At 43.4% G+C, this 26,183-nt stretch overlaps 2 protein-coding genes across 2 annotated transcripts in view; both read left to right on the top strand.

Annotated features, from left to right (window-relative positions):
* Window positions 1-19,295, top strand: part of cplane1 (ciliogenesis and planar polarity effector 1) — a 28,534-nt gene extending 9,239 nt beyond the window's left edge. Inside the window, exons 21-50 of the mRNA XM_080017289.1 lie at window positions 11-158; window positions 257-366; window positions 644-793; window positions 903-1,014; window positions 1,129-1,441; window positions 2,929-4,044; window positions 5,365-5,516; window positions 5,614-5,699; window positions 5,795-5,859; window positions 6,243-6,546; window positions 7,414-7,788; window positions 8,712-9,305; window positions 10,070-10,230; window positions 10,357-10,444; window positions 10,542-10,623; window positions 11,910-12,044; window positions 12,501-12,569; window positions 12,760-12,872; window positions 13,279-13,471; window positions 13,963-14,219; window positions 14,797-14,878; window positions 15,007-15,177; window positions 15,807-15,843; window positions 16,071-16,202; window positions 16,293-16,467; window positions 16,586-16,641; window positions 16,743-16,919; window positions 17,116-17,264; window positions 17,378-17,601; window positions 18,608-19,295. Coding sequence (XP_079873415.1) covers window positions 11-158; window positions 257-366; window positions 644-793; window positions 903-1,014; window positions 1,129-1,441; window positions 2,929-4,044; window positions 5,365-5,516; window positions 5,614-5,699; window positions 5,795-5,859; window positions 6,243-6,546; window positions 7,414-7,788; window positions 8,712-9,305; window positions 10,070-10,230; window positions 10,357-10,444; window positions 10,542-10,623; window positions 11,910-12,044; window positions 12,501-12,569; window positions 12,760-12,872; window positions 13,279-13,471; window positions 13,963-14,219; window positions 14,797-14,878; window positions 15,007-15,177; window positions 15,807-15,843; window positions 16,071-16,202; window positions 16,293-16,467; window positions 16,586-16,641; window positions 16,743-16,919; window positions 17,116-17,264; window positions 17,378-17,601; window positions 18,608-18,757 — 5,976 coding nt within the window. The 3' untranslated portion in view covers window positions 18,758-19,295. The remainder of the gene's footprint in view (window positions 1-10; window positions 159-256; window positions 367-643; window positions 794-902; window positions 1,015-1,128; window positions 1,442-2,928; window positions 4,045-5,364; window positions 5,517-5,613; window positions 5,700-5,794; window positions 5,860-6,242; window positions 6,547-7,413; window positions 7,789-8,711; window positions 9,306-10,069; window positions 10,231-10,356; window positions 10,445-10,541; window positions 10,624-11,909; window positions 12,045-12,500; window positions 12,570-12,759; window positions 12,873-13,278; window positions 13,472-13,962; window positions 14,220-14,796; window positions 14,879-15,006; window positions 15,178-15,806; window positions 15,844-16,070; window positions 16,203-16,292; window positions 16,468-16,585; window positions 16,642-16,742; window positions 16,920-17,115; window positions 17,265-17,377; window positions 17,602-18,607) is intronic.
* Window positions 19,296-20,003: 708 nt separating this feature from the next.
* wdr70 (WD repeat domain 70) overlaps window positions 20,004-26,183 on the top strand; it is a 39,516-nt gene continuing 33,336 nt past the window's right edge. Inside the window, exons 1-8 of the mRNA XM_080018281.1 lie at window positions 20,004-20,027; window positions 20,760-20,813; window positions 20,941-21,024; window positions 21,148-21,235; window positions 21,331-21,562; window positions 22,306-22,365; window positions 23,537-23,670; window positions 25,985-26,138. Coding sequence (XP_079874407.1) covers window positions 20,012-20,027; window positions 20,760-20,813; window positions 20,941-21,024; window positions 21,148-21,235; window positions 21,331-21,562; window positions 22,306-22,365; window positions 23,537-23,670; window positions 25,985-26,138 — 822 coding nt within the window. The 5' untranslated portion in view covers window positions 20,004-20,011. The remainder of the gene's footprint in view (window positions 20,028-20,759; window positions 20,814-20,940; window positions 21,025-21,147; window positions 21,236-21,330; window positions 21,563-22,305; window positions 22,366-23,536; window positions 23,671-25,984; window positions 26,139-26,183) is intronic.

Genomic DNA, 26,183 nt, shown 5'->3' with positions numbered 1-26,183 from the left:
TGCTTATTAGATCAATAGTAAATACTCCCATCCCAGTGGTGCTGAAGAAGAGAGGCTTTTGCCAGAGGGCTTGTTGAAGTCTGATAGCCGGAGGGGATACTTTACAACGGGGCCTGGTGGGGATGGCCAACTGGATCCTGTCAGCGTCCAAACTATCAGTAAGCAAAAAAAAATAATAATAAAAAAAAGCATTCATTCAGTGCAGAATGCACTAAAAACACATTTTTCATCTGGTGACCAATCCTACTTCCATCAGTCTGTTTCAGGGACCTTTGCGGCCTGTGCTGGATGCTTCATGTCAGGGACCAACTCTCTCTTTCCTGCAGAAAGTATCAGGCTGCCAGACACCGTGGCAGAGATGCACAGGTATCCCATAGATATGATGATGATGATGATAATAATTGTGGTGATGATAAAAGAGATTCTATGACAGGGTATAAAAGCAAGAAATTGTGTGATTAAAATCATTAAAGGTTAGAAAAAAAACAATCTGTATTCAATCAAAAATGATGTCCAGATCTCGGGTGGCATTCATTTTAGCTTTCTCAGAAATTTAAGAAGATTTTGCACTGAGATCGAAGGGTTTCGAAGGATTACGGTGAAAATTTGAATATTGGTCTGATATCCATCCCTGCCTTTTTAGGTTTTTAACGATGCTGAGGTGACATCTTCCTGCGTGGAGTCTGTTCGGTGGGCCTGTCGACTCCTGCCTTTCTCTCGCTTTCTCAACGCGGAGGAGATCCTCCAAGACACCCTGCTCAGTCTTTTATCCGAACTCCCCCCGGTCACGATGGTAAAAATAAATAAATAAATAAATAGAGGAATGGAGTCGAAGAACTTTTTCCTTTTGAAATTTGTTCGATGGAGTGACTTAATTTCCTCTCCGTGGCTGTGGTTCGTAGGTGGCAGACAGTCTGGTTCTTGCTTTCCCAGAAGAGGAAGCCTCTGTGAGGGTTCCCTTGAGAGAGAAGTATAACTCACTGCTGCGCAGAGTGAAACACTGCACTGTCCTCGGTATTACTAGATGGTTTACTAATCTGTTTATTTTTATAGTAATTTACTCAATCTATTTTTTCTTTTTAATTCATGCAAATAACTGTGTGTCACATTGCCACTCTTTTCCAAAAGGGGAAACAGAGGAAAGAAGTGAGGTAATGCTCGTTCTGATCCAAGACAAATCCCGACAGAGGAGGAAGGACCTGCTGCGCCTGCAGAGGCACCTGGCGCCGCCCGAGCGCTACCTGTGGGAGAGAGAGGAGGAGGACGATGACAGGGACGGCAGGCAGGGAGCGGCCCTGCTCGGTCGACTCTCGCTGGGGGCCAGTCTGAGCAACAGCACCCTGACCGACTGGGGAAACCCACCGGTGTACAGTGACGGCGACACGGCGGAAAACACATCAGAAGCTCTCTCCCCTGACTTGTCGAACAGAATCACAACCAGGTACAGAGGACCCTGGCCCAGATGCAGTGTTCATCTCGTTGTCTGCAGGTCGTTTTGAAAATCTTAAAATGTCTAAAATTCAGCTGTATTAGGCTTTAAAAGTTATTAAATAGTCATACATTTTAATTGATGAGATCTTCATTTCAACATGGGCTATTTATCAGATTTTATTTATGCTATTTATGATATTTATTTATTTTTGTCTAAATGAGTCAACTTCTCCTGCATTCGTTAGCATTTCCGATGTTATATAGCCGTAAGCCTCCCACTGAACCCTACTTTCTTCATACTTGGCTTCAGTCTTCCCTTTGACGAGAAAACCCAAGAAAATCCTTGTACTTACCTGCCTGAAATTCTGTGGGTGAAAAATAATGAACAGAAATATGTCACCATTCCAAATCACTTACCTTGCTATCTGACCTAAAGGAAACTTGATAATAGTTCAAACAACATTTAGTATTAATATTTCAAGTAGTTCAACCTAATACTTGCTCTGTTCCAGAGATTTAGTACTTACGAGGGATGCAACGGTTTGGTATTACGGTATAACCGGACACGTTGGCGCTGTGTATGAGTGCCACGCGGTGTGCAGTGAGTGCTGTGTCCCATTGAATCCACTGTTGGCGCTCTACCATCAGTCGTGCAGGGTCCGCACGGAGCCACTCGGCATTTCTATTTTTTTGCGAGAGGTCTATTATTAAAAACTACGTAGAAATGTTTTTGTAAAGAGTGCAGTCAATCATGGTGTCCAGTGGGAAAATAACCACCTGGGACGGCCGTGTCCCTCTTTATCGCTTCCACTCGCACTAGTGTTGGGTCGTTCACAAACGATCCGATTCTTTTGACCAGCTCTTTCATAGGCACGAAGGGAGCCGGGTCTCTCTGGGCGATGAGCCGTTCTTCTTTTTGTCAAGTTTTACAGTTTTATGTTGTGGTGTTTGTTTAAGTGGCAATCTCCTGCCACCATATCCTATATGTTCCTCCCTCGCCGAGAGGTGCCCTGGCTGAAAAGGAGCGCACACACACACTGGTCTGACTGTGAGGTCTGTCTGTTAGCCCCCCCCCCCGCAGTCGTACACACAGCATTACACTAGTTATTTGTGGCAGACTACTATAAAACAAATTTTTTTTTTACCCCTTTTAACTCTTTTTATTGAAGAAAAAAAAAATACTTTTTTCTTAAATAGAAGGGTACTGAAACCGTATTGTTACCGTGGCCCAAAAACTGTGACACATACGGAACCGTGAGCCCACTGTACCGTTGCATCCCTAGTACTTAACTGCAACACTTTTTAAATTTAGTTTTGAATTGCATAACATATTTTTTCTTCATTTTCATTAAAAGGTGTCTTAAAATAAAAAAAATAAAATAAAATCTCAAAATCTTGCAGACACCCCGATTCATGCTTCCTCTACCAGCGTACATTGATATAAACAATGTATATCTATGGAGTGGTGTATTAAAGTCTCTTGTTTTTACTTAACAGCAGAAGAGTCACAGAACAGGAAGATATGCAAGGAGAGAACACAAAGAGGGCAGTTTTAAAGATGGATAAGTCCATCCAAGAGGAGGGGAAGAATAACTCTGGACCATCCAAGGAGCGGAACAGGCAAAACGATCCGGGTCGGCCCTCCGTGCCCGTGGTCGGCACCTGGGAGTTTGAGCTGAAGGATGAGGAGTACCTGTGTTTCCTGGAGCTCTTCCTCACTTACACGCTGGAAAAGGAAAGTCCTGAGGGCGGTGAAGCGGCGTGCAAGCCTCCGCTGTTGAAGGGCTACTGCACCCAGCTGAGGGAGAGAGAGCTGCACTCCCTCACTTTCGACGTGCTTTCAACGCTTCGCCGACGTCAGAGGGACAGCTCCCCTCTGACCAGGAGGCACGCAGGAGGCGACGCGCCGATGTTCAGGGCCGGGCACTGCTACAAGCCTGTTCCACAAACCTCCTCCATCGGGAGCGAAACTCCCATGTCCAGAACCCGTCGCTCCGCTACGTCTTCCACTCTGGGGAAGCAGCAGGGATTGTTCGGCTCGCGGTGGCAGTTTCCCGTATCGGATTCAAAGAGGGACCAGCTATCTGAGCGCAGTCCCAATCAAAGTGCCGTTTCCTGGGAGCAGACATCAGAGCGTTCTGCCTTCGACACACTTGCCCCGAAGGACCTCCCGGTTGAGCCGCAGCAAGGCCTGGACTCCAAGTTAGAGGCTCAGTTCCCCGAATTGGGTAGGCTGCTGGAGTGGATGATGCGCTGGGCCAATACGAGGTCGCGAGTAGGAACCCATGGGAAGAAGAGGGTGGGTGAAGGCGGGGTGGGCGACGGGGGAACGTCCTTTGCAGGCGTCGTAATCCGGGTCAAATCTTCAACGCCGGCTGTGCTCACAGCTCTCCGCCTACTATGGCACAGGTACAGCTCCATCCTGCTGGGCGGTGATTTCCACAGTGCCCGGATCCATGTTCCCGAGACACAGATTGCGGTGGCCCCGTTGTTGCAGCCTGAGGTGGGCTGGAAGCTTGAGAGGAACAGTAGTGTGGACACAGGCTACCCTGGATCTGCTGGGACCCCCGTCACCCAACCTGGTTCTGATGTACAGCCAGAAGAGCCATCAGTGTGAGTGTCTCTTTCTGTTTTGAAGATCTTAATTGTGTTTTCTGTATATTGAAAGTCGGGCTGTGTATTGGACAGGCTCCCACTATTCAGTCTGATTTTGATACAAAGGGTGGCGATTTCATTCAATATCAGTTCTATTCAATATTGATGACATGGCTCATGGTACAATTCTGTATCAATATATTGTAATTTTATACATAAGGATAATTGGCTGCCAAATTTTCAGTATTGTACACTATTTTCAGTACCAGATATCAGTTTAATCTGATGTGCATCACAAAAACATGTAGCAGGACAAATTCATTCTAATACAGATGTGGGCGTACAGAATACAACTAAATATTTCAACCGAAAAAACCGAAAAGAATTCATTTGTATCTCTGGTGACACATAGTAACTGTAGAGTAATATCATTTTAACACCAAAATTAGCGGTTAAACCCGCTAAAAATAGGTGATTGACACCTGTCACATTGCCAGGGGAAATGCGGTTTTACACGTCGGAAAAGGGGCGTGTCATTGTTCCGGTGTTATTGTGAAGAAAACAGTGGAAGAGAGAGAAACTTAAACAAACAACAACATTAAACTTTCAAAAGAATTGGATCGTTCATGAACGACCCAACACTGCAGTAGAAGCCGCATGGAGACACACTCGCGCACCGGTCCTTCGGCGGTGGGGAGCAGGGACCGGCTTGGGGTAGTGCTGGTGTGACTCGGAGCCCGGCGGGGAGCGTCGGGAGCGTTCTCTGCTGTGCTCCCCACGGTGCGATCCCCACACTCAAACATTTCATGATCCCCAATGCGGAAACAAAAGTCAATAACCTCTGATTTTGGATTCTAAATAGGATATGAAATGATGGAATGAGCCACGGATATTCCTGTCTATTTATAAGCCAACGTACGGAACGCGTCGAATCGGTAAAGGGGCCAAAATTAGCGCGTCGATCGGGTGTCCTGTTGACATCAAGAGCCGATCCGAGGTGGAGCCGATTCAAATCTGTGTCTATTGCAGGGTCATTTCACCCGGGACCGAGACCCAGGTTTTTCCTTTCCCACCGATGACAAAAAAAACGGATGTTAGCGGGTGTTACCGGGTTTTTGGTGCAGTGGGAAAGGGGCAGAACAGTGTATTTAATTTAAGCGGAACACATTTGCATAAATTCCAAAGAAAGCATCAATAATACAATTTGCTAAATCAATTTAGAAATTGAAACAATAGAATTGAATCTCATCAGAGTACTGTTGTTTTTGTTTTGTTTTTTGTACGCAGCCCTAATTGAAAGTATACTTTTTTTATACTGTGTTTTATTGTGGTTTACAGTGGTTTTCATACCGAGGATGAAGAGAGGGCGACTTTACAGAACACACCTGATCATGACATCCAAATAGTCGTTAACTCGGACTCTGATATTGGAAAATCCACATCGCAGCCATCTTCACTCCAGGAACCCGACGTTGCAGCTGAGCAGGAAGGTAGAACACGAACATGTCACAGCTTTAGCCTCGCTTGTTAATGCAAACCCCATCACAGAGCGAATATAAGATTGACCTTCACCTTTTTATCCCGTAGACCACAGCTGCCATATTGACAGCTTCACCGCATTATCGACTCTTTCTGCCGTAAATATCTGTGGGAACATCAGCTCACCTGAAACGGTGAGTACATTCAATCCATTGACGGCTACAACTTATGTGTTCCGCCGAGAGTGTTTTCCAAAACATGCACATGAACTGTTATTCTTCCTTCACAGTCTTTAAAGCTTCAAGATCTCCATTGTTCTGAAAGAGATGGAGAGCTGTCCAGTGGTGCCTTTCAGTGAGTTAAGGAAGTTGGGGGAAAAAAAATCATTATTAGCCGTGGCTCAGGAGATGGAGCGGGTCGTCTAGTAAGCGCAAGGTTGCCGGTTCGATATCCGGCTCCTCCTGGTAGCATGCTGATGTGTCCTTGAGCATGGCACTTAACCTCTATGTGGCAGCCCGCTGCTGTTACTAGGATGGGTAAAATGCAGAGAAATTGCAAATTTCCCCATTGTGGGACTAATAAAGGGCTAGTTATTTGACCATATCTAAACACTGTTAATGGTTACTTTGAAAGCCGTGTGTGATTGTTTAAGAATTATTTTCCCTCTGTTTCAATACTACAACAACAACAAGAATTGTGGCTTTTGGATTCATGGTCATGTTGGTTCTCTTGTCTAGTGGTTCCAGTGAGAGCGAAGGCCCAAACGCCCACATGGACTGTGACCCTCAGGCTCCCCCTTCAGAGGTGCCTGAGGGCGAGGCCGAACCTCAGATGTCCGGCCTGACTGCAGAGCTCACCCACGCTGCCCCGGTAGCGACTCCACGCCTTGAGCCAGAATGCACCACCACCAGCGCCGCCGCCGCCGCCGCCGCCGCCTTCGTCACCAGCGCTGCTGCCTCCACTCGGCCCGCTGAGGCTCCAGCCACCCAGACAGAGCCTGTCAGACAGCTTGTAAATGACGAGCTCTTCAGGCTGGTCCAGGTAAGAACAGGCGCACCTTGACAGGACATGATATGAGGTATTTCTCAGGATCTCAGGATACAATTCTATATCGACATACTGACATTTGTTTTCTGCTAACCTTTCAGTGTACAGTGCACCTTCTGACGCACATTACAAGTACATTTTGTGGAATAAATTCAGTCTTATACGGAAATTTAATATTTAAATTCTGCTTTATTTTCCTGGAAACAAGATAAAGATTGCTTTAATGAACTTGCAGTATTGCTTGGAACTTTTTTTTTATAAAAAATATCTACAGTAAATAAGTACAATAATCACAAACACGTGTTTAATAAAGTAAAGTACTAATAAAAATTAAAATGTTTTTTTTTTTTTTTTACCAGTGTTAAATATAGTGAATTAAATGAACACACGTGACCCTGGTGACGCCTAGGGCAGCAGAGTATTTAATTTAATTTAAATGGTTGCATAAATTCTAAATAAAGTATCGATATTACAATTTGTGACCCACCACGTACTTTAGGGTTCTCCAAATTAGACTTTTTTCCCCCCCCCCTATGAAATGCAAATGGATCAGGAAGCCTTGACTTTTACATTTTTTTATAATATTTGGAAATCAAACTCAAATATAAATATGCTGTGATTTCATTTTGGACGAAAAAGGGAATTTCCGATGTTTTTCACGTCTAGCCAAGAGAAGTCTGCCCCGAAATGTGCAGGTTCTGCATGTGGTGGGTCACATGTTTCAATCAATTCAGAAGTTGGAAAAAATGAAATTTAATGTTATCGGAGTATCTGAGAGTTTTTTTTTTAACCCACAGCTAACAGATATTGTGGTGTCTTAGTGATTGTGTTGCTTGTAAACAAAGGTGCATTTGTATTCAGCTGCAGCAGATCAACTTCATGAGCCTGATGCACATGGTGGGAGCCTCCTTTGCCAACCTTCCCTTTGCACCACAGACTGCTCTACTGGCTCAGTCCGGCACAAACGCAGCACTTCCAGGCACGCCGTCCGCTGTGGCCGCCCCTCAGCCGAACGCTGGTCAAATACCCCCCCACCCCCACCCCCACGCCTTATCACAGCCTCAGCCACAGGGGACCTTCACGGTGCCCGAGTCGAACAGCGGCACCTCCGAACTGACTCCTGCTTGTGAACCTGACGAGTCGGCCCTGCAGAATTCAAAGAAGATCTCTCCAGGTGGAGACAGTGACCGACCTTCAATGAGCGGGAATCTACACTCCAGTATCAACTGCGCGGAGGTAAACTCTGCGGTTTTCACGGAATTTGCTTCCTGTGCAGTAATGGATTGATTTTTTTAAGAATGTCTTGGTTCAGGAAAATCTTATGGTGTTGGAAAATCTTTCCATAAACATATTTTCCACACGTTTTACATATCCATGTATTATGACAAATATGGGGACATTTTTGTGTTAGCGTTTTTATAAAAAAACATAACACCGTATTTCCTCAAATAGTTACCGAGGCCTTTATTTACCTCAACTACAGAGGGTATCTGGCCTTTATTGGAAGCAGGCTTATATTAAAGGCAGGCTTTTATATGGAATTCTCTCTGTTTTGTCAGTATATTTGATCATATTTTAGTATGAATTTTAAATCGAACTTCCATCGGGGTGCCATGCCATGCACCAGAACAGTGCCACAGCACCAGGCTTGTATTTGTTCGTGTAGACCACGCCCCTGGCATTTATTAGAGGCCCAGTTTTTATTTGAAACACAATGGCTGTGACAACCAGTTTATATTTGAGGAAATATGGCATACCCTTCCCAGAAAAGGGAAAAAAATCATTGCAGGTATAAACAAGAAACAACGGTTGACATTTAAAAAAATAAATAATTCTTTCCCCCATTAGGATGTATTTCCTATGATTAAGAACAAAATGCAACATTATGAAAGAGTGCACAGCTTCATCTTTTCCCCCATATGTGAGAAATGTACTTGTAGATATCCCCTTCAATGTAAATTTAATTTTATCCAAGTGCAAAAACTGCATTTTCTCCCTAATCAAATGGGCATGTGACAGAAGGGCACCTAAGGCATCTAACAATCAAGGAAGCCAAAGATACAGCATTTAAGTAATGTCTGGGTAGATTTATATAGTGATGCATTCATTTGTCTGTTTTTAATTAATTAGATTAATATGGTTTTCCCACTGTGTTTCAGGAAATGCAGCCGTTGTCTGTCAAGGCAGAGCCGCTGAACAGGGGGAGTAGGAGGCTCATCCCCTCCTCTGAAGGGCTTCTGACCACCATAGACCGCACTAAGCCCATTCCCAGCATCCCTTCGGAAATCCCTCCCGATAATACCACCGTCAATGTCCCTGCGTCACCCCACGTCTTGGGGCTGAAGTTGCTCCAGCTTGATTCTCGTCAGTTGCTCCAATCCCCTGTCCGACAGGCCTGGGGACCACAGGCAGAACATACAGGCACCTCAGGACACACCCACCCCGCCCACACCCAATATGACCAGGCAGCTTTAAACAGGGCAAAGGAGAGAGACGTTTCAAGGGCACTTTTTGTTCTACCGAGACCCCAAGTTCTAAACGCCGCTCAAGATCGCCCTCCCGGAAGAACTGCGCACCAGGCGGTGAAGTCGGATGGGGGGCTTCGTCTGCTGAACTTTGGTCCCGTGCCTCGCGGCCCGACCGTGTTTCCCCAAATTTTCTTGCCGTCCTCGGGCAGACCCCTCGCCTGCAGTCCTTCCCCCTCGGCACCACCTAGAATGCAACTTCTACATTTCAACCCTGAACTGCAAATGGTAGGTGGGAGTCGAGTCCTGCCTGGGTGGTTTAACCCTGGAATGCATATGTCCAATCAAAATAATTTGTAATGATAATTACTCAGCTTAAAATTGTCGTTGTTTTTTTTTTGCACATATTATTTCGTTTATTAACATTGAATTCAACAAATTGAGAAACAATAGTTTATTACTGCGCTTATGCACTTATTATATGCATTCTAGTGTTAACATAGAAATAAACCGTTTTAAATCGCAATTTGCCTTTTGTATCCCCCAGTTTTATACTCCCATGCCATGAGTTTACTACTATTTCTCTGTAGCGTTGAGCTACGAGTTATCAAAGTGTATCCGAGCTGCACTTCATTCCACCCGTGGTGCAAGTTAGCTGCGGGTTTCAGCACAGTGACAATTTGAATAGTTTGAATTTCAATTTCTTATTACACAAACCTATCAATGTTAGGCTAACATTTGGGTCTGTGATTTGTATGTTTGTTTGTTTGTTTGTGTCTATTTATTTGTTTATTTATTAATTATAATTTTTTTTTTTTTTCTGGGTCTGCGATTTATTTCATGCAAGTGAGCTTGGTCACAGTACCCGTCTGTGTTTTGAATACGGGTATGTTTTGAGCTAGGAAGTTAACGTGCACGTGCTGTACGTACGCGGGTGCGGTAAGGGGTGGAGAAAAGCAGCCGTGCAGGACTCTCGGTGGGAGTACACGAAAGTAACATAAGATTTTTATGTTAGGACTCACCTATGGAACAATTTTGCATTTCTGTCGTAGATGTTGCCCCCTGTTGCTCCTGCGACCCATGCGACTCACTTCAGCTCTCTGGAGGAGCTGAGCAGTTTGGCGGTGGGGTCGCACAACGCTGTAGGTGCCGGGATGAAACTGGTCAACTTAGTAACTCCGAGCGAGAGCAAAGTCACTGTCCCCTGCAAGAGGTGCGTCTTTATTCTTTTTTTTTTTTTTTTGAGATCATTTTCTATGTCTGACTTCCCCTGGGGATAAATAAAGTTCAGTCAATAAATAAAGGTAAGCAATCTTATTATGCATGCTGTCTTTAAAAGGGAGAAGAGGAGAAATGATAAGATGAGGACTGGAGGAAAAGCAGAGGTCACATTTAGAGCCAACGAGTCCATCATTCCTTCACAAGAGGTAAAACGGTGGAGTTCTCTGTGCTGAACATTTTACTGGGCTCTTACTTATAGTGAGGTGTAATGTTGAAAATACATTTCTGTCATCATATCTTCAGCCAATAGATGAGCCTGTTAATGTTGAGTCAGCCGCTGGTGGAGAAGAGTCCTCATCTGGGCGAAGCTTTGCTATTCCTTTGGGTAAGTATCGGACGCCTTATCACTGCAAATTGTGCACTTCAATCGCGAATCTAAATGTATTAACATTACAGACTGTAATCAATAGTGGGGGTTGGGGACCTGCCAACCTGCACATATTTTGTGTACCAACTATGCAATTCTTAGTCAAAATACGCAGGTATGAAATTTACATCTTACGTGACATGAATCGGCCAGTGTTCAGCTTATCGGTGATCGGAAGATCTGTGTCACATATATTTTCTGATTCTGTGCCGGTCAAATTTACAGCCAGTTCTTGACAAGTCACTAAAACGAGTCGTTGGATTTTATTTTTATTTTTATAGTGATTGCAATTTATTTTGGAATGGCAAGTACCATATAAATATAATATAAATGTATATTTGCACTTAAGGTGAAAGAGAATTTCATTTGAAGTTTGAACTGGACATTTTCATGTTAATTATATGTTGTGTTCTACTAAAACTCAGTGGGAGTTACAGGTTGAATTGTACTGAAAATTGCTGACAGTCCCATATTACATTTTTTTGGAACTCAGGGACAGTTTCATGTTCTATTATTGTTCCATAGAGAAGAATGAACAATAATAAACAGTGTCAAAAACAGCAATCTCACTATAGTGTTACTGAAAATTGCAGTGGTAGTGTGTATGTGATGCTGTCCTGCTGTCCTATCACCTGAGTGTGATCAGATCATGGGATCTATTTGTCATCGACGTACAGCAGATCGGAAAATCCCAATCTGCAGGTCAGACTTTCAAAAAATCTGAAATAGGAATCGGCCAAAGAAATTGCAATCGGTGCGTCTCTAGTTGGTTTTGTGTGTTATCACCGGGTGCGTTGCATTACATTTCACTGCATATATGTATGAAAGTATGTATATGTATGTGACGAATAAACATCTTGAATCTTGAATCAACATGTTGGGTACCTTTACGAGATGATGCATTTCAAGGGGTATATACTAATGAGATACATTTGTACACTGTGTATAGTTAGCCGTAATAGCTCGCATACGATTTAATTGGCCTCGTTACGAGACGGCTACGGTGTGAATAACTAATGGAGTAATTTAGCTGCAGTAACTCAAACGCCACGGAGACTCCCCGTTACATTATTATGGGTTTTCTTTTCCTAAGCTTGGCATGTCTGGGGTTGGTTGTTTAGTAATATCCACCATAACCCCCCTCACTTAATTTGATGAATATCATTAAAATAAAACAAATTACTAGTTCAATGTCTAATATTCTATTAACGTGTGCGTTTCTTTATTATTTTTTTTACTTCCAGGGTCATTTGACTCCCTGCTGACTGGCCAGAGGTTGCTGGACAAAGCCTTTTGTACTTCATCTGAGCTGCATGCTTTCGCCTCCACACAGAAGAATCCCCCAGACAGTCATGACGCGTGCACAAACACAGAGCCAGGTGATGAAGTCAAGTGTAATATGGTCACTCTGAGGGGTGTCACGATTCCAATTCGAAATCGAAAAAAATCGATCGAAATGAGCGTTCGAAATCACAGTCGGGTGCGCGATTCTCCCCGTGCTTTTGTAGGGTAATATTGTCCGACATGGTTTAGATCAAAAATTGAATCGAATCGTGACCTTAGAATCAAAAGTCAAACCAAATTGTGGATTTGGAGAATCATGACACCCCGAGTAACTATACACTCTGGTGATATGTACTGTACTGGCAGATGTTTTTACTTCACATTTAGAAAATGTTGAAAACATTTATGTAAATTGTCATAATAGTACTAACCTCATAAATAATTAAGTAAATAATATCTGAAAATCTGAAAAACATTCATGCATTTTAATTGAGTAATTATTCATTAATCATTAATTCTACTATTTATTGTGTATGTCTGCATGTATTTAGCTCATCCTCCTGAGCTCGTGGATCAAGCGATATCCGCTCGAGCCTCTTTGAGCGCTGTGAAGCCTGAATGTAAGAAGATTCAAAAACATTTGGCAACACATTTTTACGTATGAAAGTTCAAATCTGATTCTGTCGAAATGGAGTAAAAGGTGTGTGTGTGTGTGTGTGTGTGTGTGTGTGTGTGTGTGTGTGTGTGTGTGTGTGTGTGTGTGTGTGTGTGTGTGTGTGTGTGTGTGTGTGTGTGTGTGTGTCTCTCCAGCTCACAGTTCCGCTGCAGTTTTGCCCCCGGCCTTGTTTGTGAATTTGCGGTTTCCCAGAGAGACTCCCGTCCAAGGCCCAGAGGAAACGTCTCAGAAGACGGTGGAGAATCAGGTGAAGGAACAAAAATAACTGAAATCGCTGAGAACCACAAATGAACATAGAAAATGAAACATCACATTTTGTGATAGCTTGGCACAATGTGATAAATCTGACCATGATTTTGCAACAACACCTGCATTTATAGTGTGACTCTTGATACAAATGAAGACAGACAACGTGTTGAATTATTACATATTCGTCATGATAAGTTGTAACCCTGCAATAAAATAATTATGGGATAAAGTAATAATGGATTATTTCAAAATGTGGGTAAAATATTAAAGGTAAAATGTATTACATTTTGGAAACTTATTACAAAATATGGTAGTATGGTATAGTACAGGTGACACCAACGCACCAAGTGTTTCTCTCTCTTTATCTTTTTTCTTCTGGCTGTGACGCGACCGTTCTCCGTTAGGATCAGAAGGGTCGTGAGTTCCTCGATGTGGTCGACCTGGAAGACGCGGCTCTGCTCCGCGAGTGGCCGGCGTTACCCGACGCCCTCGAGGACTGGCCGTCCTCGCCTACCTCGGCACAGCTTCATTTAGCCGCGGCGGCGGTCGTTTGCAGCGAAGCGGTCCCACCTCCAGAGGAGCCCACAGCTTGGCCAGGTATCCCTCCTTCATGGTCAACAATTGTGCCTTTTCATGGCGTTTGTGTTTATAGGTTTCCTTTTCCGGCTGCTCCCCCAAAGCACGTCCGCTAAAGGGATGGCGGATGAAAAGGTGCAGTCCAAGTCTGGCAAGTCTATGGCTGAGTTCATGGAAATAACGGCTCCGTTCTTCTGCGGCCCTCCACCCGTGGACCGAACATTCTCCTAGCTCCACTTCAATGAAATTGTTTTGCTTTTGCAGTTACAGTTCTATACGAGAGCTGCAAGCAGCTATGAGCGGGCCCTCGTTTTGGGGACGTCGGGGGTAGCTGGCAGGGTACCGGTTAGGACTTCAGGCTGGGACTGTTTATGGATGACTGCACAGGATTTTATTTAATTTCTTCCACTCTCACTCTTCTGTTAGCTTCTGCTGCTGTAACGTTTCTATTTCCCCTTTTGGGGGATCAAGAAAGTGTTATCTCATCTCAGTTCCTCTCGTACGACCTTCAGATCACCCCGGGGAGCTTCCCCTGCCGGCCCCGGTGCGCACCACCGGCGATCCAGTGACGGACGGCGTTCTGTGGGACAGAACGGGCCCGCCCGACGCCATAGGAGCCCAGGAGCCCCAAAGCCCCGGACTCTCCGGTGCCTTTTCAACACTCCAAGCCGTCCACTTCTCTTCCCAATTGTCGGAGATGGACGCCCAGCTGGCCGCTCTCCAGAGGATAGCCGATCACATTGAGATGGAATTTGCGAACTCCAGGATGGTAGGCTGGCATTATGGTTTTGTATCTTATTTGTCTACATCTAGTATGTATTAGATGTCTGCAGACACCCTGGATTGGTGTGTTTTGAGGTGAGGGGCACGTGAGCTTAAAGGTTGGTTCTTTTTGTTCTGGGTTACTGCATACCGCGCTGTATTGCTGTTCTGTTCGGTGTTACTGTTTTGCTGTGTCATACTGTTGTATACTGTGCTGTATATCTCCATACTCCCTTTATTCACATGCACTTTACTGCACATATCTGTATATACAAATAGCCCATCCCATATACATAACTATTCCCTTCTGTTTTGTACCCCCACTTTGTATTATCCTTTTGAGTCTTATTTAATTTTATTTATATTATTCTATTCACTAACCGCATTAAGTTTTGGGAATCAGTTAGTTTCAGTTAGTTGTTAGGTAGGAACTAGGTTTAGCTATTATGTTCGGTTTAGTAGCTATTGTGCATAATCTCCAGGTGCGTTGCAAAGACATTTCACTGCATATATGTATGAACGTTTGTTTATGTATGTGACGAATAAACCTCTTGAATCTTTTTCCTCTTCTTTGTCTCTTTTAGCTGGTGAAGGCCATCGAGACGGCTGAACTGAAGAAAAAGATCACGCCGAATAAATCCGTCAGTCTGTCCGTCCCGCAGAAAGGTGTGAATCTTGATTCTGAACCGCCATTCAGTGACCCGCGCCGAAACCGCCTCTCTTTAAGCGTGCGACGCTCTATACTGTATAATGCACACTCATCCGCTCAATGACGTGTCCCTTGTTTGTCGCAGCATGGAGGCCACGTTCATGTTTAAATGAAAGAAACGCCTCCAACGCAGACGAAGGTCGACAGGGGAACCACGACGTCCACCTTGACTCTTCTCCTCCGAAGAGGCATGGCGTCTTTCCTCTGCCCGCTGCCGCCCACACCGCCGTTCCTTCCGGTTCCGATCCCCTTTCGAGTGAGTTCATACTTAACCTGCCTACTCTGTGTACGCAGTTCTGCACTTGTCTGGCGGACATGGGTTTCAAAGAAGTTTGTGAATAAATCGGTGTTAATTAGTAGTAACTGAGTAGTTCAGGGGCTCATCTGGGATTTATTATTGTTGTGGAAGAAACAGCTTCACTAAACGGATGTATTGCCTTTTGATATGAAATATTTTTGTACAAATGCCACTGTTGTTAATGGTAAAAAAATATATATATTCTGGATATAACGTGATATTGAATAAATACTTAGCAATGTTGAACCTAGATTCCACTTTGGTTGCTGTAGTCATGCTGATGTTCATTTGTAGACAGAAGGTTTCAGTCGGGCACACGAGCTGTTCCAGCCTTGTGTATGTGAAGAAGTTGTAAACTGCTTGAGGAACGGATTTTAATGGTTTGGGGAATGTGGTTGTTTCCACTCATATGCACGGTATGTTAGTCTGGTTGAAGTTGAACACACGATGTGACTTGAAGGAACTGCCTGTATGGTTTCTGTAGCAGTATCTAAGAGTTCATTTGTGTTTGGGTACTTTTCAGTGTTCTCATACCATGTCGGAGAGTTTTTATTTGTTGTTGCTGAACAATGTTATGGTTCCTACAGGAATGACACGTCTCTTGTCTCCAGAAACAGCTGCAATGTAAGTTTATATATATATATATATATATATATATATATATATATATATATATATATATATATATATATATATATATATATATATATATATATATATAATTTTTTTTTTAACCAGCTGCATACGTTTACGTAATACATATTGTTTTGCTCGGATATATTTTTTTCAGTACTTTTCCCGTGTTTTTGCCTTGTTCCTCGCTCTGTCCGCGCCTCCACCATCCGCTCTAGATTAATGGACAACACTCTGGGTTCGACCGGGCTGAGCGACATGTCAGACATCCTGGACGAGCTGGTGAGAGAGGGGGCTTTATCCCCGACCGAGCTGGAGCTGTCGGGCTCCCACGCGGCCCCTCCAAACAGGTGCGCTGAAGCGGCTTCCGCGGAGTATCGACGTCGAAAACAGGCGCCCAATGTGGATGTTATCAGCAAATTACGCTTGACCTCCGACAGGCCGGAGCGGCAGCCGAGGGAGTCCGCTCTGCAGAGGCAGGACTCCTACGACGCCGAGGGCAGGAGGGAGCTGAGGGCCTGGATGAGGAAGAAACACCGGGAGAGGATGTGTGTTTACCAAAAACAGAGGAGAGAGCTGAGAGGGAGGGAGAGCAAGCCTTACTCTGCGGTGTCGGTGAGAATGCCTTTCGTTTGTTTCATTTTCGGGACGCTGCAGAAAGATGTACAGAGGCACATTGCACATTTGTCGTGAACCAATACAAATAACAACAAATCAATGACCCCCTCGACAGAAGTCAACATACAAACCTCAGGCTACGAGTCAGAAAATCAAAGAAGAAAAAGACAAGTATGTACCTGTCCACATAATGTCCTCATGCGGCAGCCATATCCAGATTATGTTTGATCCGATCAGTTTGTGTAACTATTCATATTTATTTTGTTAAATAGAGCCATGCTTTTGGACCAGTACAACAAAAGGACCCTCGAGGCCTGCACTTTAATCACTCGTCTTCCTGCCGCCGCGTGGACGCTGCCCGGCGCCGCCCGGACCGACAGCGCACCGCCCCACCCCGCCCTGCAGCCCCACGCAGCTCAAACCTCTGCCTGTTTGAAAAGCACTCACAGGTATTTCCACAACAATAAACACCCAACTCTACTTGAAAGCTGGGGTTGACTGAAGGTTGCCCCGACTGTAATTGTAGAAAAAAAAAACGTTTAATCTGCACTGAAAAACAAGTGTACGTGAGAAATGTAATGTGGTCATGTTTTTTTTTTTTTGTTTGTTTTTTTGCGTTTTTGTCGTTTTTTGGTTTTTTTTTAGGACCCGCAATCTATCTGGCAATGAGAAAATAAATTTTAAGTGTGAGTTGGGACAAACGCCCCCTGATGTTCACCCATGGGAAGAGGCTGAGGTGCAGAGAGGGACATTCTTTTTGGATAACCAGCGCAGATTTGGCCTACACAGACCAGGTATCAGAAAATAAATAATAAGCACATTCGTCTTTTTTTTTTTTTTTTTTTTTTCTCCTGATTCAATTTTGAAATTCAATGCATTTACTAACGAGCGTTTTTTTCGATGTTAGTGACGTCCCTGCCGACGGATCGTCTGTCCCAGGTGACCAGGCGAGGCATGCTCTCTCACATGAGAAGCAGGGCTCAGTTACAGAAGGCCAGAAAAGGCGAGGAACCGCACAGGGAAGAGGCGAGAAAGCTGGGTGCGAGTAAATCCCCATCCAGAGCGTCCGCGGCAGAAAGAAAAACCAGGAGTGAGAAGATGGAGGCGACTGAAAAAGAGCAGAGAGAAGCGGTAAGCCTGAGGGTGCGCCCCGTGTGCCGGTCGAGGGCGCACCATCGCCCGCCTGCCGATGGTGCGCCCTGGGCAGTGCTGCTGCACTGGTTGTACCGTCGGTAGTTCCGCCACCGCTTTGGATACTTGCCACCGGTGCATGTACTTTCTTACTTTCCTTTCCTTATCTTCATGTATTTGAAGTTGCAGTGAATTTAAAAGCATTGAAGGTTGTTCAAGGTTGTTCTTCTTAAGGGTGATGGTCTTGTCATAACATCACAAATGGATGACTTCAGGGTGTCCTGGTGGTCTCAACCAGATGAGTGTACGTACTGTATAGGCAAAAACAAACATTTGCTGCGTGTCTGTCTTTGTCTTTTACTCAAATACATTTTTAATCAAATATCTATACTTTTTTTTAACACATTTATCACAATTTTTTTAAATCACTATCTGCATGACCACTCATCTGCAGGGGAAAAAAAAAGGCACAGTAGCACTGTATGCTGTATTATGTCTCTTTTATACTAGGGAACTGGATCTGACAAGTACTTTCATTTTTAATAATTTAAGTACATTTGAGCGCAAGTACCGAAACATTTTTACTAGAGTATAAATGTCAATATAACATTGCGGTGTGGGGGTGGTGTGGTACAAGTAGCCACACCCATCTTGGGGGACACACACACACACACACACACACACACACACACACACACACACACACACACACACACACACACACACACATTCCGTCTGCTCCGGGCTTGTTCCAGCTTGCCCTCTCTTAAAAATAAGACCGGTGTGTTTTCCGCCCCATCGCCTGTGTCTTTGTGCCGGAGGGCCCTGAAGACACCACTGGGGTGGCTTGTGGCGTGCAGCAGGCGGAACTGTCAACAACATTTACTCTCACCAAAGTCATTTTGTGTCAGGGTACTTGTACTGAAGTAAAAGGGCTGAGTCTTTCCTCCACCACTGTTTAGAAACTATCATTTCAGATCTGAGTGGTGTTTCTTGTGCTCCTCAGGATGTTGCCAACCTGTTTGGAGATCAGGAGGACGGTGCCCGGGGAGCCGCCTCGGAGGCGTCTTGGCTGGAGAACCTCTCCGACAGTGACAGCTTCAGCCTCAGCAAACTGGACTGGGCGGCTATTGAAAGGATGGCGGCGGCAGAATAAGCTTCATGTTTCAGGCTTTTAATTCACGAGCTTCACAAAGCCATGTTGATGATTTCAAATCAAAACAATTGTGCCTTTTCAGTGTTGATTGACGGTGCTATGCACAGCACTGCTTTTTAATTAATTTGTTTTTTTCATAAAATGCTGTCAGCAGCATACAAGACTGTGCCATTGCATCCAACAAAGTGTATCTGCAAGTTCCAATTCCCAATCTAAGATGCCATTATTTAATAATCATCAAAGAAAACATACAATAACTTATTTTAATGACACGTGGAATGTGAAGAGCACAGCACTGTTTTCAGCACTACTTCCTATATCATGAACTAAGAAGTAGCTTGATGATCCAGTAGGTCTTAAATATATCCAGTAGTGAGTTTGATTTTCTACAGCAATCAGTGTATAGTAGTAGGCTCTCCGTCGGGGTAGATTTTTATATTTCTGTATATGAATTGAGTTTTATCATGTCTCATTTATTTGTGAAGGATCACTTGCCTGTAAATACGACATTTCTTAATAAAGTTTTTTTTTGTTATTCATAAAACGCTCTGCCAGAATTTTGCTACTGGATGAATACAAAAACTCAATATGGGCTGATTCTGAGTATTTCTGTGGCATATTTACAATGAGATGTTCCATTCTGCTATGTAAGGTGTGTGTGTGTGTGGGGTGGGTTTACCTGCTGTCTGGTGGGGGGGGGGGGGTACTGCACAGGATCCCCATGGTCGCTTCATTCCATTCATTTTAACAGAGCCTCAGTCAGGTCTACATGGATGCAGATGCATCTCCCCGCAAAGGAACCTGCATAAAATGACAAAAATGTGATTTTTACACATGGTCAAGATTCAAGATTTAAGATTAAAGATTTTTATTTGTCACATACATATACATACTTTCATACATATATGCAGTGAAATGTAATGTAAACAAAATGGGCATGACGATATAATATATAAATTGTAAAATATGAGTGTTTAAACATCCTTCAGTCCGACTCGGGTCACCCAGGTATTAATACGATTTTTTTTTTTTTTTTTTTAAATATAGGGTAGAATATTTTAAGGCCAAAAAAAACCCCCCAAAAAACGACTTCACATATTTTCCCTGTCAAGAGGGTTCGGGCTCGTGTGTTTTCGCCTCCGTGCCGCTGGTGGCGCTGTGGGACGGACAGCAAGCGACTTCCACCGGAGGTCGGCTCTCGTTACGCGAGCCAACGAAAAACCTCCGGGTCAAAGGTGACACCCGCTTCAAAACATGGAGCCCGACAAAGGTAACGTCCCTCTACACCGTTACCGCTTGTTTTGAGTTGTTTTTTGTTGTTTTTTTTTTTTAAACAGAATGTAGATGCTTGTGGCCGGTCTTCAAGCGTACATTCATCCGCTCCTCGGGAAGAGTCATTAGATGCATTCGAACCAGCTGTAGGGGACTGCTTTTGTTTATTAAATCTTGTTTGTACCAGTGTTATGTGGCTTGGTGAAATCAACCAGTAGGCAAATAGCTCCAGCGAGACATGGCCTTTAGACAGCCACGAGGAGCACCTGTTATTTACCTGGTTATTTACCCAGCGGGCAGTTTATGAATGCTAAACTCGATCTATATTCGTTTATTTTACATGTGTGCACTTTTAGTATCTTTGGTTATCTTCCCCTCACTCCTCTGGTCCTCGCTATACTGTATGCTTCAGCTGCTTTTTCTTGCTCTCAAACCTGTGAAGCATTTTGGAACTCTGAGTTGAGTTATTATTATAGTTGTTCGTATGACAGTGATACTCGAACATGATCTGGTGATAAGTATTAGTAGTTGCCCAGTTTTTCGGTACGAGGCTTATAACCCCCTTCACTGAACGCTATCTGTCTTGAAGTAAAGTATGTTTTGATGGGATTGTTCTCGGAATACCTCAGAGTGTTCTTCTGCTGCATAGCACCTCAAATCCATGTTGAGTCCTAAACCAGAGTTTAAGATGCATGTCGGCTAATGCTTGGTTGTTTTTCCCCTCTATCAGACAGGATGGAAAGCGATGGAGACATGGCTTCTGTCATGGGCTTCTCTGGCTTTGGTATGCACACGTCATATTATCTTCTATAGAACAAACATGAGCCAATAGTCGATCTATTTGGTTTATACAAACTGCAATTAGAAAAATGCATCAGGCTCCACCTCAAACTTTTGTTGTCTTTCCCCAGGTAAGAAGGCCCGCACATTTGACCTGGAGGCCATTTTTGAACAGACTCGAAGAACAGCAATTGAAAGAAGTCAACATATATTAGGTGATTAATGAATGAGTTAGTTCATGATTATTTCAGTATATTATGTATGATAAATATTGTTATCTATTCCTATCTTTACTTCTGACCTGATTGTCCAACCTAAACCAACCTGTTGCTGTTTAGAAGAGAGACAGAAGGAGAACGAGGGGGAGAGCTCTCATTCGACCAGGTCACCACTCCCGACTCAGAGACCCACTGCTGCCATCTCTAGGTAACGAGTTGTTTTGAAGTTAAGGATTTTATTGTGGGTTGCTCGATAATGAGGTACTGCAGAAGAAGTTGAATTTTCTCTGTTTTTCCGTGCAGAAAACAGGAAAGTGAGAGCAGCAGTGGCAGCGACTCAGATGACGGCTCAGAGTTAATCGGGCCCCCAGTTCCTCCGCAACTTACAGCTCAGCAGGATGATGATGATGATGAGTTAGTGGGACCACCTTTACCACCAGGTTACAGCAAGTTACAAAGTACAACTCAAAATGAAGACGATGACGATGATGACGACGATGATGATGATGACCAAGCAGATGACGACGATGATGATGTAAGTCTTAATACTTCTTTGGGGCCGAGGAGTCAGGCACAAGAACTGGCATTTAGAATGTAAAATGATACTTAATTCCAAATAACTGCATGCTGAATGCATGTATGTGGGGGAAAGAATACAAATGCATGTTTGGGGGAAAAAAACATTAAAAAAAACAAAACAAAACCTTTTTTAATGGGATTCTGAGAATTATTGTAGTGTTTCATCCAATGCAGATGATCTTATGGAATTACATCTGCTCAGGGTCAACCAATTAGTGTTGTACTCTTGGTACATTTGGGGGTAAGGTGATGTAAACACTGCAATTGAGAATTATTTCCCTCTCTGCTTTCTTTAATATAAAGACTTTGATTAAAAACGGAATGTTTTAATGTCACCACTAGATGGCGATACAACTGTTTTTATATCACCATTAGACAGCTACACGAAACAAGACGATCAGTTTAAAATCTTATGCAGTCCATTGAATACTCTTCAGTTATTCTTCCTTATGATCCTGCTATGTAACTCATGTGTGCCACAGGCACTCTTGCACATAATTCTATAATAATATTTATGTCTGTCTTTAAATTGTCAGCTTGTGTGGGTATATGTATGAATTTCTATGTCGCACAACCTATTTAAATATTATATACTTATATATTATGTAAATTGTAAATTGACATTGTAAATCCTATATCCACAGCCCAATCTCACGTTATTATTCATCTCTGTTTTTATATATTCTCATTTTGTCCTAGAATCCAGTCAAGAAAATTCCAGATACTCATGAAATTACTCTGGAGCATGGTAGAAAAACAGTAAGTGTCACTTTTCTTTTTTTTCACTATCAATTAATACAAAGGGCAACTCATGAACTCATAGTGCTGAATTACAGAATTTTCAGCAATAATATGTTAGCTTCATAGTTCTCCCCTTTTTAGCTGTGTGTGGTGTTTTGGACTCTGTCTGCTGTCTGAGCCGTAACGTATTACCATAAGGATTTTATTTTTAAGTGATTTAATTGTTAAAATGGATGTTCTTATAGGATCGTTTTTTTGTTTTTTTTAACCCAGACCATATTTATATTATAACGTTTGTATTAGGGCTGTACCCGACTGAGAATTTTGTCAGTTCGGCTATTCGTGGGGGTGGGGGGAACGGACTAGCCCAGCTCTGTCTACGGGCTATGGAGAGCCGCAGAGCAGAGCGCAGAGAGGGAGCGATTGCAGCACATTTTGCGCACCTTTCTCCCTCTCGGACAGTACAGACGATGGGCAAGCCAACGATGGGGTGCCCGCGATCAGGGTGCAAAAGCAGTGTGTTTTTATTTTCACGCTTTACCGTGACTCTCTCCACGATCACCCCCTCTCCATGCGTTATGTGCATCTCAACGAGTCTGCGAGTCGTGTCCCGTTTCCGGCTCTCTGTGTTGCTCTCTGCAATCGGGGCGCACGGAGAGCAACACAGAGATGTTACCTGTGCATTTTGTAAGCTTCTTTCTGTTTTATCCCACGACTGTAACGCACACTGATTTGAAGAATCTCAGTCGACTGATGATTGGACCCCTCGACTTTCAGGGGGCAGCCCTAATTTATATAATGGAAGCTTTACCATGCCTAAATAATGAGTTTTTCATGGTTTTATTAAATCCTTTGCACTGCCCCAAATCAGCTTTTTTTTGGCTACATCTGTAAGTGACTAGAAACAGGAAGTTGTGTTAATTCCTACTGCCAACCTACTGTAGCCATTGTTATGCTTTGGTTTAGCTGCATCATAGTTATGCAGCACATCCAAAGCATAACATTGGCTACAGTAGGTAGCCAATGTTATGCAGCACATGGTTGTGATTGTTTTTGGCTTTGAGGTAAATTTGATTTATTTTCCACTGCTGCCAGATGAATGATTTTTTAATTATTATTATTATTATTATTATTTTTTTACTAAATACCCCTAGTCCCTTAATTTTGAATATGGGCGTCGTCTCCATAGGTGTCAGCCTTGGGTTTGGATCCCTCCGGAGCTCGTCTGGTCACTGGAGGTTATGACTATGATGTACGGTTTTGGGATTTTGCCGGAATGGACCGAGCTCTGCAGGCCTTCAGGTCCTTGCAGCCGTGTGAGTGGTGAGTCACCGTCTCAGAACACACAAAATACCAAATACGTGGTTAGCTGTCTGTCTGTGTGTTCTTTAAAACATCTGAGAATAAACTGACCGTAATCAAATTTTGTGGGGAAATACGATATGTGCTGTTGAAGACCCTGCATTTGAAGCACCGCAAACCTCAACGGTTTGCGTTATTTCCGAGGGAAAGTGAATTGTTTGGTAGGATTTTGTGAGAAAAAGGAAGTCGATTTCACAAACAACCAATAATGGCTGGGCACGTCTGGCATGATGTGGACGTTTAGATGCTACTGGCTCGTGTTCTCTCAATCTCAATTCCGTAAGTGTGCATTAACACACAATGCCTCTAAAAATTGTTGTATTTGCGAGGAACGGGGAAGAGATAAACATGTTTTTCACATAAAAGTAAGCCATTTCTTTTTGTGAAATTCTCCAACAGCATCTTATCAGTTTATATTAAGTACACATGAGCAACAGTATTGAAAATTAGCAATATTTGTCATTTAGTGGAACCTTTTTAAAAAGTGTTTGTTATACAATGATGAACAGAACACAATAAAATGCTGGATTTCTATACTTTATCTAATGTGCCAATCTTTTCAGATATTAATGTCAAATTCAGCTTTGCGGAAGGGTAAATAAATTACACATCCAGTTCCTAAGACTGATAATATTCTTTCATATAAAAATGGTGAATCTGGATCTGAATGACTGCTGCATTGGAAGAGGTCAGTCATGAGGATGTTTGACTCTAGACTCAGGTGTGTGTGTGTGTGTGTGTGTGTGTGTGTGTGTGTGTGTGTGTGTGTGTGTGTGTGTGTGTGTGTGTGTGTGTGTGTGTGTGCGCACGCAAACACACACACAACAAACGTCTAACAACAAACCCAAATACACACATCTGTTCTTAATTCAGGGCCAGGGTAACTCTGAGGATATCCTCTCCTTAAATTCAAAATGTCCGGCCTAAAATACATGGTACAAATTATCAGTTGTTTGTGTGTGTGTGTTGGTCGGTGTTTATTTTGCGTGTCATGGTAGCCATCAGGGTTCTCTTTGGGTTCTGGGAACCAATGGGCTGAGCCGGAGCAGGTTTTCCCTTATTAACAAAGCTGCACGCCACATTTAATGTGATGGCCGTGCTGTCCATTAGCTGTACGGTCACTGACACACCGGGCCTGACTTAGAAGGTTGTACTGTCCTGTCGGCAGGCCCCTCCGTTTTCCTTCCTCCGTTTCTTTCTCCACCTCGGCGACCCACAGGGCATCTCCTCAACTCAATCCAGCTGTAACAATGAGGACGCCAAGCCTTCGGCGCTGTCTAGTGGGCCTTTTAAGGGTGCTGGAACCACCCCACCCCCTCCACCCAATTATGAATTGTACTAAAAGGCCGTCCTGCTTTTTTTTTTTTTTTTTTTTTGTAACAAAAGATCTTTCTGCTCCGTGCACGGAAACATTGCCGCACCATCTACCCCCTGCTGTGTTAATACTGTTTCATATTGACCTGAATTGCGAACGGCATACCGGTTAGAGTGGGCTGCATTAGTGTCCGACACCCCACTTGCGTGCTTCGCCGTGTAAGTGTTCTCATGCGATCATGTAGATCATTAGACAAGAACAATGGACACGTAATCTTGTTTTCGACGTACACTTTTACCCGCCTATTCAAAGACGGGTTAACAAACTGGTTCAAAGACACAGTTGAATGCGTATTTTTTTATTTTTTTGTTGTGCCTTTGGTTTATTTTTGTGTATTGCAACCCAAGTAAATTTTTTGACTTTCACTGTACTGCGTTTCAAAGCAAATATTTATAGATTTTATTGTTTGACATTGTATGACCTCGTGTTACTTTTAGGGTTTTTATCCTTCTGGATTTGTGCACGCTTAAGTACATTTAAGAGCAAGTACTTAAGCTTGAATCATTTAGTGTCAAGGTATTTGTAATCTTTCTCAAGTAGAAGGTCTGAGCACTTGTTCCACCACTGGCTGTGTGTATGTAAAGCTGTACTGTGTATTTATGTTTATTTAAGATATACTGTATGTGTATATCAACAGTGTACTACAATCGGAATAATCTTACTGAAATAAAAACCCCTGGTTACAGTTGTGCCCGAAATATGTGCTGTATCGTATTCATGAGGTTGGGATAAGATAACACTTTATTAGGGAAATTCAGGACAGGATATGGAAATGAACAGTAAAAATAAAAGTTAAACTCTGCCCCTCGGCTGATAAATGATGACACAGCCAACCCCGTGATATTTGAACCCATCGCAGACAGATTGAAGTCCACCAACCGCGTGCACTTGTCTCCTCAGCCACCAGATCAAGTCTCTGCAGTACAGCATCACCGGTGACGTCCTCCTGGTGGTGTCTGGGAACGCCCAGGCCAAGGTGTTGGACCGTGACGGGTTCAACGTCATGGAGTGCGTGAAGGGAGACCAGTACATTGTAGACATGGCCAACACAAAGGTATGCTGAGAATTCCTGTCTGCTGATATTTAGAGAGGTGTGGGT

Source organism: Zeus faber (genome assembly GCF_960531495.2).
Source record: "Zeus faber genome assembly, chromosome: 17".
In the NCBI taxonomy this organism is placed as follows: domain Eukaryota; kingdom Metazoa; phylum Chordata; class Actinopteri; order Zeiformes; family Zeidae; genus Zeus; species Zeus faber.
Note: the sequence above shows the minus strand (reverse complement) of the source record. Positions and strands in the feature narration are given on the sequence as shown.